Source organism: Athalia rosae, chromosome 6 (genome assembly GCF_917208135.1).
Source record: "Athalia rosae chromosome 6, iyAthRosa1.1, whole genome shotgun sequence".
Lineage (NCBI taxonomy): Eukaryota > Metazoa > Arthropoda > Insecta > Hymenoptera > Athaliidae > Athalia > Athalia rosae.
In genome coordinates this window covers 10,227,413-10,239,641 of record NC_064031.1, presented here as the reverse complement: position 1 = coordinate 10,239,641, position 12,229 = coordinate 10,227,413, and the positions used below count along the sequence as shown (strand labels likewise).

At 41.6% G+C, this 12,229-nt stretch overlaps 2 protein-coding genes across 3 annotated transcripts; one reads left to right on the top strand and one right to left on the bottom strand.

The window, feature by feature from the left end:
* Position 1: 1 nt before the first annotated feature.
* Positions 2-1,623, top strand: LOC105688881 (dynein light chain Tctex-type 1). Its single transcript, XM_012405514.3, has 3 exons — positions 2-306; positions 470-635; positions 925-1,623. Exons 1-3 carry the CDS (start codon positions 286-288, stop codon positions 1,071-1,073), a joined length of 336 nt encoding a protein of 111 aa, XP_012260937.1. The 5' UTR covers positions 2-285; the 3' UTR covers positions 1,074-1,623.
* A 141-nt stretch (positions 1,624-1,764) lies between these two features.
* On the bottom strand, positions 1,765-11,987 carry LOC105688880. Of its 2 annotated transcripts, none has more exons than XM_012405513.3 (11): positions 11,401-11,987; positions 8,213-8,278; positions 6,793-7,137; positions 6,357-6,651; positions 5,347-5,488; positions 5,054-5,247; positions 4,239-4,968; positions 3,903-4,063; positions 3,599-3,830; positions 2,719-3,527; positions 1,765-2,628 (listed from the first exon to the last, which is right to left on the bottom strand). In XM_012405513.3, exons 1-11 carry the CDS (start codon positions 11,793-11,795, stop codon positions 2,497-2,499), a joined length of 3,501 nt encoding a protein of 1,166 aa, XP_012260936.3. In that variant the 5' UTR covers positions 11,796-11,987; the 3' UTR covers positions 1,765-2,496. The 2 variants fall into 2 exon arrangements, with proteins under 2 accessions (XP_012260936.3, XP_048513237.1); XM_048657280.1 differs by lacking the exon at positions 11,401-11,987 and adding an exon at positions 10,736-11,049.
* Positions 11,988-12,229: the final 242 nt, after the last annotated feature.

Sequence of the window (12,229 nt, the reverse complement as noted above, 5' to 3'; positions counted from 1 at the left end):
GTATATTAATTGAGAGAAGGGTAGCCATCAATCATCAATCCATCGCAAAACTGGAAGTCCGTTGCCCGTCACAACCGCATTTCGTCATTTTAATGACCCGCAACGATTAGGGACCAAAGTATCCAAGTCCATTGGTATATTCACAGAGTCCCGTCTCCCCAACTGACAGCAGCAACGCGTCGAGCCTCGAGGATACATAACTCTGAATTTTTGATCAAATAGCTTGACCTCATTCTCTTGGAAATTTCACTATTGAACGTTTCATTTTACAAGGAGTGTATAACCATGGAAGACATGCAGGAGGAGGTAAGTAATTTTACGATGTTTCTCCGAAAATATGTAAGGGCATAGACTTGATTCATTGGAGGTTAAAGTAGTAATCTTCATTGATGTTGGAAAAATATTTGATAGGAAAAGATAAAATATTAACCCTAGGAACTCAAATATATCATTTTACTTGCAATTTCAGACTCAGTTCGTGGTGGATGATGTTAGCAAAATTATAAAAGATGCGATCGAAGTCTCAATTGGAGGTAACGCTTACCAGCACACAAAAGTGAATCAATGGACATCTCACGTAGTTGAAGCCTGCCTGGGAAACCTAACTAAGTTACAGAAGCCGTACAAATATATCGGTGAGTATGCAATTGATCACCAATCATCCTTCCTGTCTATGAATATGATTGAGAAATGTATGGACCTATACCCATCTTGGAGACCTTTGAGAAAGTTTTGTATTCATAATACTGAAGATTCACAACAGTGGGGGGACACTCTAATTACTTCACTTGATTTACATTTTGGATGAGATGCTGAGAGTAGTTTCCTTCTTTCCTTTCTATTTTTCGTATTTTCTCTGTCGACCAGATCATTGTTTTTTAGAAATAATCTTGAATGGTATCACGATTATTACCGATATTTTAGTGACTTGTACCATCATGCAGAAGAACGGAGCTGGCCTGCATACAGCCAGTTCTTGCTTTTGGGATAACGCAACAGATGGAAGTTGCACCGTGCGTTGGGAAAACAAAACCATGTACTGTATTGTATCTGTTTTTGGTCTGGCCATTTAAATTATCATGAAAAGCTATCCTAGTCCATCCAAAATCAAATTATATAAATTTTTGTCCAAAATAATAGTTTTAATTGTCTTAAGTTGTAGAGTTACATACCTCAGGGAATTTTATTGAGAAAATTATTCTTTAAACAAGTAAGATTCTACCAGCTGCTGCTTTGAGAGAGCCATTCTCCTGTTGCAAATGAACAATTCAGCGCATCAAGTCAGTAAAATCATTTTCTCTTTTGTTCCTGAAGTATAATGTTGTGTGTTTTTATCGCTATGATTCAAACAGTCTCTTGGAAGTAATGCGAAGTATTAATCACGTTGACATTCGTGGTTGAAAGTTTTATTCTGCTCATTTTTTTGCTCTGCTTTTCTTCAAGTTGATCTAAATTCCGAAAGCTAATATGTAGGTGGCGTACGGTTATGCTAAATTTTATCAAACGAATGTGTTAAACTTTGGAAATTGTGAAAATGGTGTCTAAATTTGAATGTAAAACCGTGTTGCGTAAGCTGTTCAATCATTTGTAAATAAATAAAAATAAGAATTTTTTTCTTGTAAATAACGATCTTTCTCGATGCTTGTGCTGGCTAATTCTTCAACCAAGATCTCACAAACAAATTAATCGCAAAAATAATTTATCCCTCATATTTTATTAGATAGAAATAATGAATGCTTTCTGCAAAGGATCATAGTCGAAAAATATTTCAACACAGGAAAGAATATATTGATACGGATTTACAGTACTATTCAACAGCTCATTTTTTATATATATCAAGTATAAAATTAACTTATTTTAAATTAAAAATAAAAAGCTGGGTACACTAAAATACTGATAGAACTTAGAAGCAATTATAAATGAGTTCCTGCTTTTTCTTTCACCTTTTTGGTGCAAGATGTTTTATCTTTGGTGCGATAGGAACAAATGATATCAAGATGATATTCATACCATTGGAACATCAGTTCAATTATGCTCATACTTGTTTTGAAATGATGGTTTGTCTTAAAATCGGAATATCTTACGCTGTATATTTTCTGGACGTACGTTTACTATCACATTTGTCATTATTCAAGTTCAAAAACCTTGAGATTTTTCGAAGATAAACAATCAAGATAGATGTTTTTAAAAATATTAGTCTAAATCTAGAAATATCACGTCATATAAACGATACAAAAATTACTGTCTGATGCACACAAAGAGAAACGAAACGTTGAGATAATAAGCTACAGCAGACAGAAAGAGCACTTGGAAAGATCGGAATATTTTATAAATATTTTTCAACCTTACTTTTTTCATAAAAATTGAAGTTCCAATCACATTGGAAGTTATAAAAGGTACAAATTATTAACAAACGTTTTTCATTCATTGATCGTAGAATGGCATAAGATCGGTAGGCATAGACTGAAAGTACAGAATGAATTACTTGTTTGATGATTAGAGTAGACTGGAAAGTAGGTCCTGGTCGTCAGGCTCGTTTTCATCCTCCAACAGAACCATGTTTATGTTCAAGTTATCACCGAACTCATCATCAATGTATAAGTCTTCTACCATGCTGTCTGGAACACCCTGGGAAGATCGAAAATATTTGTGCGTCAATTTTATTTCGATTGGTGAAATATTACTATTTTGAGTGTAAGTTCCAAGTAGGAATTTTACCGCTCTCCGTATAGGTAAACGTCCTAGTGGTGAAGCATTGCCAGTGGATCTGAACTGTCCAAGTCCCGCAGGTAATGATCTTCGTCTAGCCAGCAAATTTTTGTGCTGACAACTTCTACAACCCTTATCCTGAGATTTGTTGCTTAAAAATATTAAGGCTGTCGATACCAAGCTTTTTTCAGCCAAGTGGTTCAAACTATCATTAGGATCAACAGCGTAGCTACTCAAAAGATCGTTGCAGGTGAAGTCGTGCAATCTTTGTACCAACGAATCATCAACCATGGACGCCTTAGACAGGATGTTGTCTTCACGAGTCTTGCAAGATTCGTTCTGATCGTCTTCATATTCTCTACGTAGCTCTGCAGAAGAAAGACCAAAAGAAACGCATTTTGATTTTTCTTTAGTATCAGGGAAAGTTACCGAAGCACATATTTGAGATTCAGGTGATATTTCTTTTGTAAGTTCTTTGGTGGAATGTAAGAATTCGCTTTCCTGGTTTGAGGACCGTTCAATAGTCTGTATATCCTCTTCAGTATTACCACTTCCCAGCTTTGATCTATTTAAGCTTTCAAACATAGCTTCATCTTCACCAGATTCATCGGGAATAATATGAGAATCGTGTAGGCTCTTAATCGGTGATGTTTCATTACTGGATTTTCCCGAACAGATTATGTCGGTTGCCCGATCGAGAGCTTTTCCCAGAGCTTTTAGCGGGACACTCTGGAACGAATAATTCTCTGGCACATCCAAATCAGTCGTCGTGTCATTGATTTTAGTATGATTTTCGTATGTCATGTTAGATTCGCTCCCTGCGAGAAAAAAACAAGTAAAAAAATAATATAAGCTCAAAAAACCGAGTAGGTATGTAAAAAATGTTTACCTGGAGTGTCATTATCAATAACATAAGTTGAATCATTTTTTGGGCATCTTTGCAATTTAGGTGCTGATTTTCCGTCAATTAGAGGGTAGTCTTTTCGCATTTTTGATAAGCAAATTAGTTTTTCCTTTTTCCAGAGCGAGGTTTCGAAGAAACTGTCCGAGTTTGAGCTTTGAAGCATTTCTGGATGCAGAATGGCCTGTTTCAGCTCAATGGACAAGGGAGACTTTGGTACCTGCAAGTTATTGGTCAAATAGTTATGTGTGCAAACAGGGATTCTTTGATTATTACGCACAACTCAGCATACTCTGTGATTCTGACGATTCGTCGACTTGACCAGAGTTGGATCGTACTCGGTAGGTGACTTGCAGAGTTGTGGTTCTAGGTTGATCTTGTGACTTGCTGGCTTGCACGGTTCGCAGCTTCTGCTTCTTGCCTCTTTAAGAATCATTTCCTTTGACAGTGGACCTGAAACATGATCTTCAATTTATTTTCTACATACTTCGTGAAAAAATTTCGTATGATTTTTGTGTTTTATAAGAAACTAAAGTTGTGGGAAAAATCAGAGGATCACCCCGAAAAAGGTCCAGTCATTTTTGGGGTGATCCTTCAATTTTGATGAGTGGTATTTTTGCATACTAACTTGAGTGTGGTATGTCAGGCACATCAGGTATCCCGGCCGAATCTGATACTTCAGGTACGTTCATGTGTGTGGGAGAGCTGTGTCCGTAGAAAAAGTTAGATCTTTTCTCCGCGAGTAATTCCTTGAGTTTTTTTAGATCGGTCATGGTATCATTGGCTGACTCATCGCTGCTAGAGCTTGCCGTTTCCGTGGCAGTTGTTGTTTCTGAGAAGCTGCTTTCATCGGTAGGGAGATATTTCTTTTCATCCATTTTATCTTCAATTGTTATAGTTTCATTAGTAGATCTTCTATGCCTCCTTCCATCCGGATGAATTGGCTTCTCTCTCTGATCCATCTTTACAGACAGTTCAGAGACTTCTTTTCTAGGACTAGGACAAAATAGATGGCCATAGTTTTTCTTCTGGGAATCTAAATATATGTTTGTATTTTTTTTCAGCCGATCGGCAGAATCTCTAGATTCGGCATCATGTCCGTACGCTTTACATTTTTTGGAGTGAACTTCATTGTCAGGGCTTTTACGCATCGCCTCATCCTTGGACGTTTTCTCACAATTAAAGAGCTTCTTTCCCATCAAGGTATTGTTGATTTCAATCGATTCCCGCTTGGGTGTTAACGCAGGCGATTTAATCAGCGGCGAAGTAGCAACGGGCGCATTGAACGTTTTTACGTGCGGATTATTGTTGTTGGAATGTCGGTCGACGTAGATGAGGGCTTCTTCTTCATATTTGAGCTAACGAAACAAAAAATTTTTATGATTTTCGGAGTTCGACGTTACGAATTTTCATTAAATTCCGTATACGTAGTGATCTACAAACCTCAAGTTTTCGTAAAAATCTGCGAGCACGATTCATGTCTAGTTTTCTTTTATTAACATCTAGCTGGAGCCCAGCTTCGAGCAGATTGCTGAGTAGCGGTGGAAAGCTGTACGTGTCCATTGCGATCCCTCGTTCCCAGTGTATGTACTGACGCTCGATTTCTGCTTCATTCAAACCACTCCAAGGTACTTGACCTAGGTAATGAGAAGAAAAAAAAAAAAAATAGGGACGTTTAGATCAATGAAAGATAAGGACAAATAATAGGGTTTTGTGAGCATATTTAAACCGTTCACCTGTACACATTTCCCAAATTAGTAGTGTAAGGGCATAAACATCACATGTCCTGTTTGGCGTATCTCCATAAAACATCTCAGGGGCTTGCCATCTGAAGATTTCGGTCCTCAGTCTACCCTCCCATTCGCGATACGGTCTTGGCTGTGCGAAAATGATTTAAAATTACTGACCAAACTGTAAGTGGTACCGACGTAGCACCTGGGGCACTGAACTTTTTGTTTATTAACTGTTTTCGGAAACGAACGAATCTACGGGAACGGCGTGGGCGCGATGGTGTCACGGTTGGGAAAATTCTCGACACTGTTTCAGGTGAATTAAATAGTTCGCAATGCGAACGGTGCTTTTTGAAGAATCGAACGATTAATGGCGTACAATGGCAACAAAACAGGCGACCGCCAGACAATTTCCTGTGATCCGGAATGCTATTTACTGAAAAGCAAACAAAAACCCCACAGATCTAACGGTCCCGAGGTTTGACAAACCCACAAAAACTCGACTGACAATTGCGACCGTAACATAGGTAGGTATATGGCGATGACGTGCTCCGTGTTAAAAAAATTCATGCTTCTTTTACGAGTTTTGGTAAATGTTCAGAACATTCTGAAGTCCGAGCACAACAGTTTCACGTGGCATTATTTCCGTCTTCCTAATTTCCCTGTTCAGAAAAAGTAGAAAAAATAAATAAATCTACCATCGCGTTTTCTGCCGTTTATAATTATGCGGTTTGAAGACAGGTAGTTCATCGCCTGCATCGGTGCGATTGTGGGGAAATTAATGGTATCTGTCATGCTTTCCGAACAAACGATACCGTTATGAGACTTAATTGAAATCGACCGACTAGAGACAGCTCCGCCGTACAGCTCGGGGAATAGCCGAAATTTTACGTAATTTGAAACTTTCGACAAGGTAGAGTCTGACGCAATTATCCACGCTAGTTTCCGATATCTCAATCGCTCCCGTAATACTCGTATTGAATCTTCTATCCCGTTAGCGGGAGATGAGTTTCTACCTCGTCCTCTCGAACGGCGAGCTCCCAGCCACCGAGTTTCGCGGTTCCTGTTGCGGCGATAAAAACGCAGTGTGAGGTGAGGGCACCGTGAATGATTTTTCTCGCGTGGGCGTGCCTCAGGGCATCGGCTAGCTGTCCGGCACATCGCGCCGCACCCTGGACGCTGATGCGTTCCCCCTGTTCGTGGATATAGTTGTAAAGGGTGCAGTCAACCGACTCGAAAATCGCTACGATTCCGTGCTCGTCCGTACGTGTTGTTCCCATCAACAGCAACGTGTGCGGATGCCGGATTTCCCTGCGAAAATAAATTTGCCAGGTAATCAAGATTCCGCAATATCATAATATCGTAAGCTCGTTGGTATAGCCGTGATAAAATCAACATTCAACGAACACAAAAAAAAAAAACATGGAAAAAATGAAGAAATATTGAACACACGTGAGGATTTCGAGGTCGGCTTTGACGGCGTTGATGCAATCGGGATGCGAACTCCTGCGAAGAGCGACCCGAGTGTATTGCCATTCTGCAGAAATGAGTTCGAGATAGCGATCCTCGGTGCCGGCAACCCATCCGACTTCGAATAACTCCGATGCTTCGACGTAGGGAACTCCGGGGATGAGGTCTTTATCTTCAGGCTGTTTTACGTCATCTTTAGTATTTTTGCAAAATAATTCCACCCGATTGTTATGCGGGCTGAATTCCGGCGATTGACTCGCCTCTGATCCTTCGGCTGGTTCTCGACGACGATCCAGAAACGCCTGCAACGCGCTTCTGTACGCCTCGCTGTATTTGAATAAAAGAAAATGGTGATTATGCAATCGTAATATCATATTTTCGAAACAGGATTCGTTCGCCAATGGTACGAATCATTCTGGGATATGTTCCGCTTGAAAATATCATCGCTATGCAATAATTTCAATGTCAATGGACCTGTTCCCGCGATCTGCGACACCGTTGACGGAAATACCGCTGCTTCGAATTCTTCTTGCTGGTATCTCAGTTTCCGCAAGGACATGGCTGTCTTCGCAGCGAGGACGCGCGCGCTCGAATATCACAGTCATGCTTTGTCTACGTTCATGACTGCTACCTCGGAAAATAAGGAAACATGCGTTTTTTACACCAAAAAAATAATAAACCAGATAGATTGCGAATATCCTGAAGATGACTTCCAAAATGAGGTTATGCCGATTGCGGAAACTGATCATCACCTGTCGTCAAAACGCAGCCGCCTTACTATTCTGGACATCTCGACTTTGGATTCGTTAGATCCCTCGTTAATTAAACTCTTCACTTAAAGAGGAAGGATGATCGGGGTTTTAAAAAATTGTTACGACGAACTTGGATTTTTTTTTATACGTCAACGTGACAGGTTTGAATTGTTTGCGAAATATCGTCTGCAGGAATGACAGCCGCGAGGGAAGGGTGGTTTAAAAACTTTGTGTCCATCCGGTGGCGATCCATGCGGCGTAATTTATCAATCAACGTGAAGATCGGCATTTGTTTTTCAGTGTCACCATCATGGAGGAATATGATTACGATGGTCACAGCGCACGTTGGTGAATATTTTTGCTATCATGTGAGAAGTGTACGTGTAATTATTCAACTGGATTCATTTGTAATCGAATCATTCCAATCTCCATCGGTACAGTGGCGAATTGTGATTTTCTTCGCCGTCAAGCAGGAAGACAGAATGAGCTAAAAGACCGATGCGCGTACCGCGATGAATTTAAATGGCGATTGTCGAATTTGAACACCACGGTTCGTAAGTAACTATAGATTAATTAATAATTGGATTTCCGATCATCCTGACGAGTGGAACACTCTGAAGTTGATCCAGGAAAATGAAAAAATTACTCACTTGTTGGATCCTCGTCGATCCGGTGACGTTAAGTTCCGCCTTGTACGGTCCCACTGTGCAAAGTCCCTGTAATTGACAATTATCAACAATGAAATTCATCATGCTCATTAGGCGTGATGGGTGATTGATGTTTTTTTTTGTTTTTTTTTATTTTCATGATCCTCGTTATGCCCAACTTCGATCAGACTTTTGCTGAGCTAACATATCCCAGGCTCATCTTGTCCGCCAATTTTTTGCTCCTAATGCTACGGCTTTTAGATCGTACGAAGATTTTATTACGCTCCTATAGATATCATCGGTTTTTTAGCTGGTATTAATTGTGGGTACGCAGGTAGAGTTTGTTATGCGCCGATCTACACACATACGGTCATCACCGCCTTCCGGCCCATTCGGTATTTACTTCCGGTGAATGACGTAATTATTTATTCCCATCCCACCGTGTTATTTATCTAGAAGAGGATGCGTGCTTGGTGTGCTGTCTGCAGCCGAGTAAAAAAAAAAATGGAAATTAAATTGTTACGCTGTACAAATATGCAGATATACGGTCGCCACGGTGATTGAGGGGATGAAAAATCGGATCTAGAAAGCGTATAGATCGTGGAGCTGAAACCGCGAGTGCGTAAAACTCTTGGGTAAATAAATCATCGAACGAACACACGGTCGGGTCGCGCGATTATCTGCGGTTATGATAATGATCGTTAACACCGTGCAACGCGAGGTATACGCGTGGTGTGTAACGTTTTTCCAGGCGTTGCGAGCCAACAATTAGCGGGATTTGTTCGGCTTAAGGTGCGTGCTTCTCTTCTTTACGCGTCCTTAATTGGATCTCGCAAATTTTTTACGGGTCGCTTGGTATCCTGAATCGAATTGGGTTGCTTCTACATCGTATACACATCCGTCGAGGAACGAGCCAAATTTTTGTTTCCTCCTTCGAACGATGCGAAAAATAAATACGACAAATCACGCACGCGTCCTACCGAATGCTTCTTGCACACGCGTTTGAATCACCGCGGTGCCAAACGGCTTCGTTTAATCGTTGAAAATCAGACCGCGACGCGACCGCGTCACGTCGCTCGCGAATTCAACGATGTCCACGCTAATTGCGCAGACTTCTGCCTCACGATAAAGTGGGTAAAGGTAATTTTTCGGTTTCTAACTTCGCTCCTAACGCAGGCCGGTGCGGAGACGGACAGGCGGGTAGCTCGTTAGGACGCGATTAAAGAAACTGCTTTTAATTCCCCATCTCTTCCATTATTCCTTTTCCATTACATCCTCCGAGCCAGCCGTGGTCGGCCGTACGGACTGAGAGAGAAAGAGAGAGAGAGAGAGAGAGGCAATAAGCGCGTAATTAACATTGATTAGCTTATTGTACTGTAATTAAAAGTACAAACCGACTCGATCCGTGTGTACACGAGAAAGATCGTTCGCTCGCGCATCTGCATTATTACGATCGTGCTCCAGAAGATCAACACCTCGGAAACAAATAACACAAGTTTTACGATGCTGTGTCCGAATAACTTATATTGTATACTTCGATTTAGTGGGGCAGCTCATTTGACGCTGACACAATTCTACGCGAGTATTAGGTATACGAATAGAAATTCAATGCGCCTTCTCTCATCCTTGCATGTGTCTCGTCTATCGTATACATCCATCGGCGTTCCACCTTTTATATACTTGTATACTTTATTTCGGAGCTTAATAAAAAGTACATAGCTTGCGATATTTATAGGGAGGCACGTGCGCGGACGTGTTTGAATGATAAGTATCGATTTATTGGTACAGGGGTGTGTAACCGTCTGTCACGGCGGTGGGTCGACTGCGGTAATAAGGTTGCGAGTCCCTCGGATTCGGCGCCTCGTGTAAGTTTTCGCAAAAAAAACAATATAGTCTTTCATATACACATATACATTTGTTCGAATTTACAGAGAAAGTCGGTTCCGATCCGATTTGCATTTCTATGAATATTTCAAACTCTATCGTTTCCCGGGACGAGTATATATATAGTAACATGATTTTCAATTCGGCTACCACTATAGGTAGAGGTATACACATACCGCAGGTGCGTAACACCTCCGCCTCCGAATACTGCAGGTATGCTCATCGTTCTCAGGGGTTAACAATCAGTCTCTCGTTTAATCCTTTCTTTCGCGGGCGCAAGCTTCGATATGGTGTGTATGTATTGTACATGTATAATACATACAAGGTATCTAACCGCGTTGCAATTAAGAGTATATAGCTGAATTACGAAAAGGGGAAACAGCGAGCCGATTCCCAGGTATATTATTTACCTGCGGCTCATTGTCGCTATTGTAGGTACTGAACTCTGTCGTTGTTATATACATATATACATATATATATGATAATTTTTTCCCGAAATAATAAAAGTCGCTAAACTGCACACCTTTAATTCGTTTCCGTATACCATATTATCGTGGGAATTTCCCACAGTTTGATCGCGTTCTCTATTGTATACCATTGCGGGTCGAAAGTATATCGGTATTATATAAAAAATTTTCGTACATGTTTCTCTTCTTTTCGTTCTATCCACTTTTGCGCTCATATACGTAAATGTCGAATTCGTATGGATTTATGCCTGTATTCCAGCAAGGCTAGCGGCATATTCTACGTCACGTAATATCGCGATAGTTTCGGTGGTGAGCTGCCGCCGCCGCTACGATAGATACACCAGCGAATTTATACATTCGGTATACCTATAGCCTCGAGAACCACGACGACGACTGACAAGGCGAAAGGTCAGATAACGCGTGTCTCGTGTGTTTATTTCGTAACTGTACAAACGCGGATCGCTACAGTCCCGCTGATAAACGGCGATGTCGTACCCGATAACAAAATCTGTCTATTCGCTCTTCGTTATCGCTTGTATACCAATACTCTCGTCGTCGTCGTCGTCCTCGCACAATCTGCTTCACCGCACTCTCTCGCAATTAATGGGGGAAAAGAAAAAAAAAAAAAAGATTCCCGATCCCACGTTCCGCGACAATTACAAAAGTCGCGTGCGCCTCGATACGTGTATAGTATAGAAGATTACATCTTGTACACGGCGGTCGCAAGGTGTGACGAAAAAATCCCGTACACAGCACCGGCTATAATTTTTTGGGGACAACAACCTGCTAAGGATATTCGAATATTTCAATGAGAAAATCAATTAGTCTGGTCCTACTCACTTTCTGAGCCACTTGAACATCCCCATGACGCAGGAGGCGCCCTTGTAAAAAATTCCAATGTAAGATTTCACAACGCGAACACCGATATTACGCGCTATTGCGATCGGTCCGCTATTGCTGCCGGTTTTTATAAGCACTCCGTTAATAAGTTTACGTCGTCGCGCTGCCAGCTCCGTTCCGCGTTTCGCGGTGTTTGAACGCTCGTCCGGACGCGGGTGCCCGGCGTACCCGCGCCCCCAAACTCCGCGACGATCGCTACGCCCCCGTCGGTCGCCGGGAGAAATCCTAGCCAGGATCGTCCTCGCACCTGCACTTCTGACTTTTAATTCAACCCTCGAATGACCTGCGGACGCGCGCCTCTTGCGATCGTCGGGCTCCACGTAAACTTTTAACATTTCTTTAGGTACGTCAACCGCGGAACACAACGAGTCGAAAATCGTCGGCGATCGGTCCTCTTTTACCGTATCGACCCTCTCCCCTGTTTTGAAAGAGCGTTGGAGATCCGACCGTTCAGATTTCCGTTTTGGAAATCATTTTCCCACCGTTAACGACACGTTCCCAAGCGTCGTTATATCACATATCTTCCGCCGCGCATACCGCGCGATGATATACGTAAAAGCGCGAAGTAGCGACTGCGTTTTCTCTTTGTGTGCAGAATTTATCGAGAAAACTATAACTTTAATCTAAAATTACGAGCCGCACGCGCTGAGGTAGCCGCAAATAAGACTGGACATACCGCGGACGAGGATCTCGGGTTTAGCTAATCGGACTCTGACCGGACAATAGGTGTTTATTGTTACCATAGTTTTTTTGTTCTCCTTCGGACTGG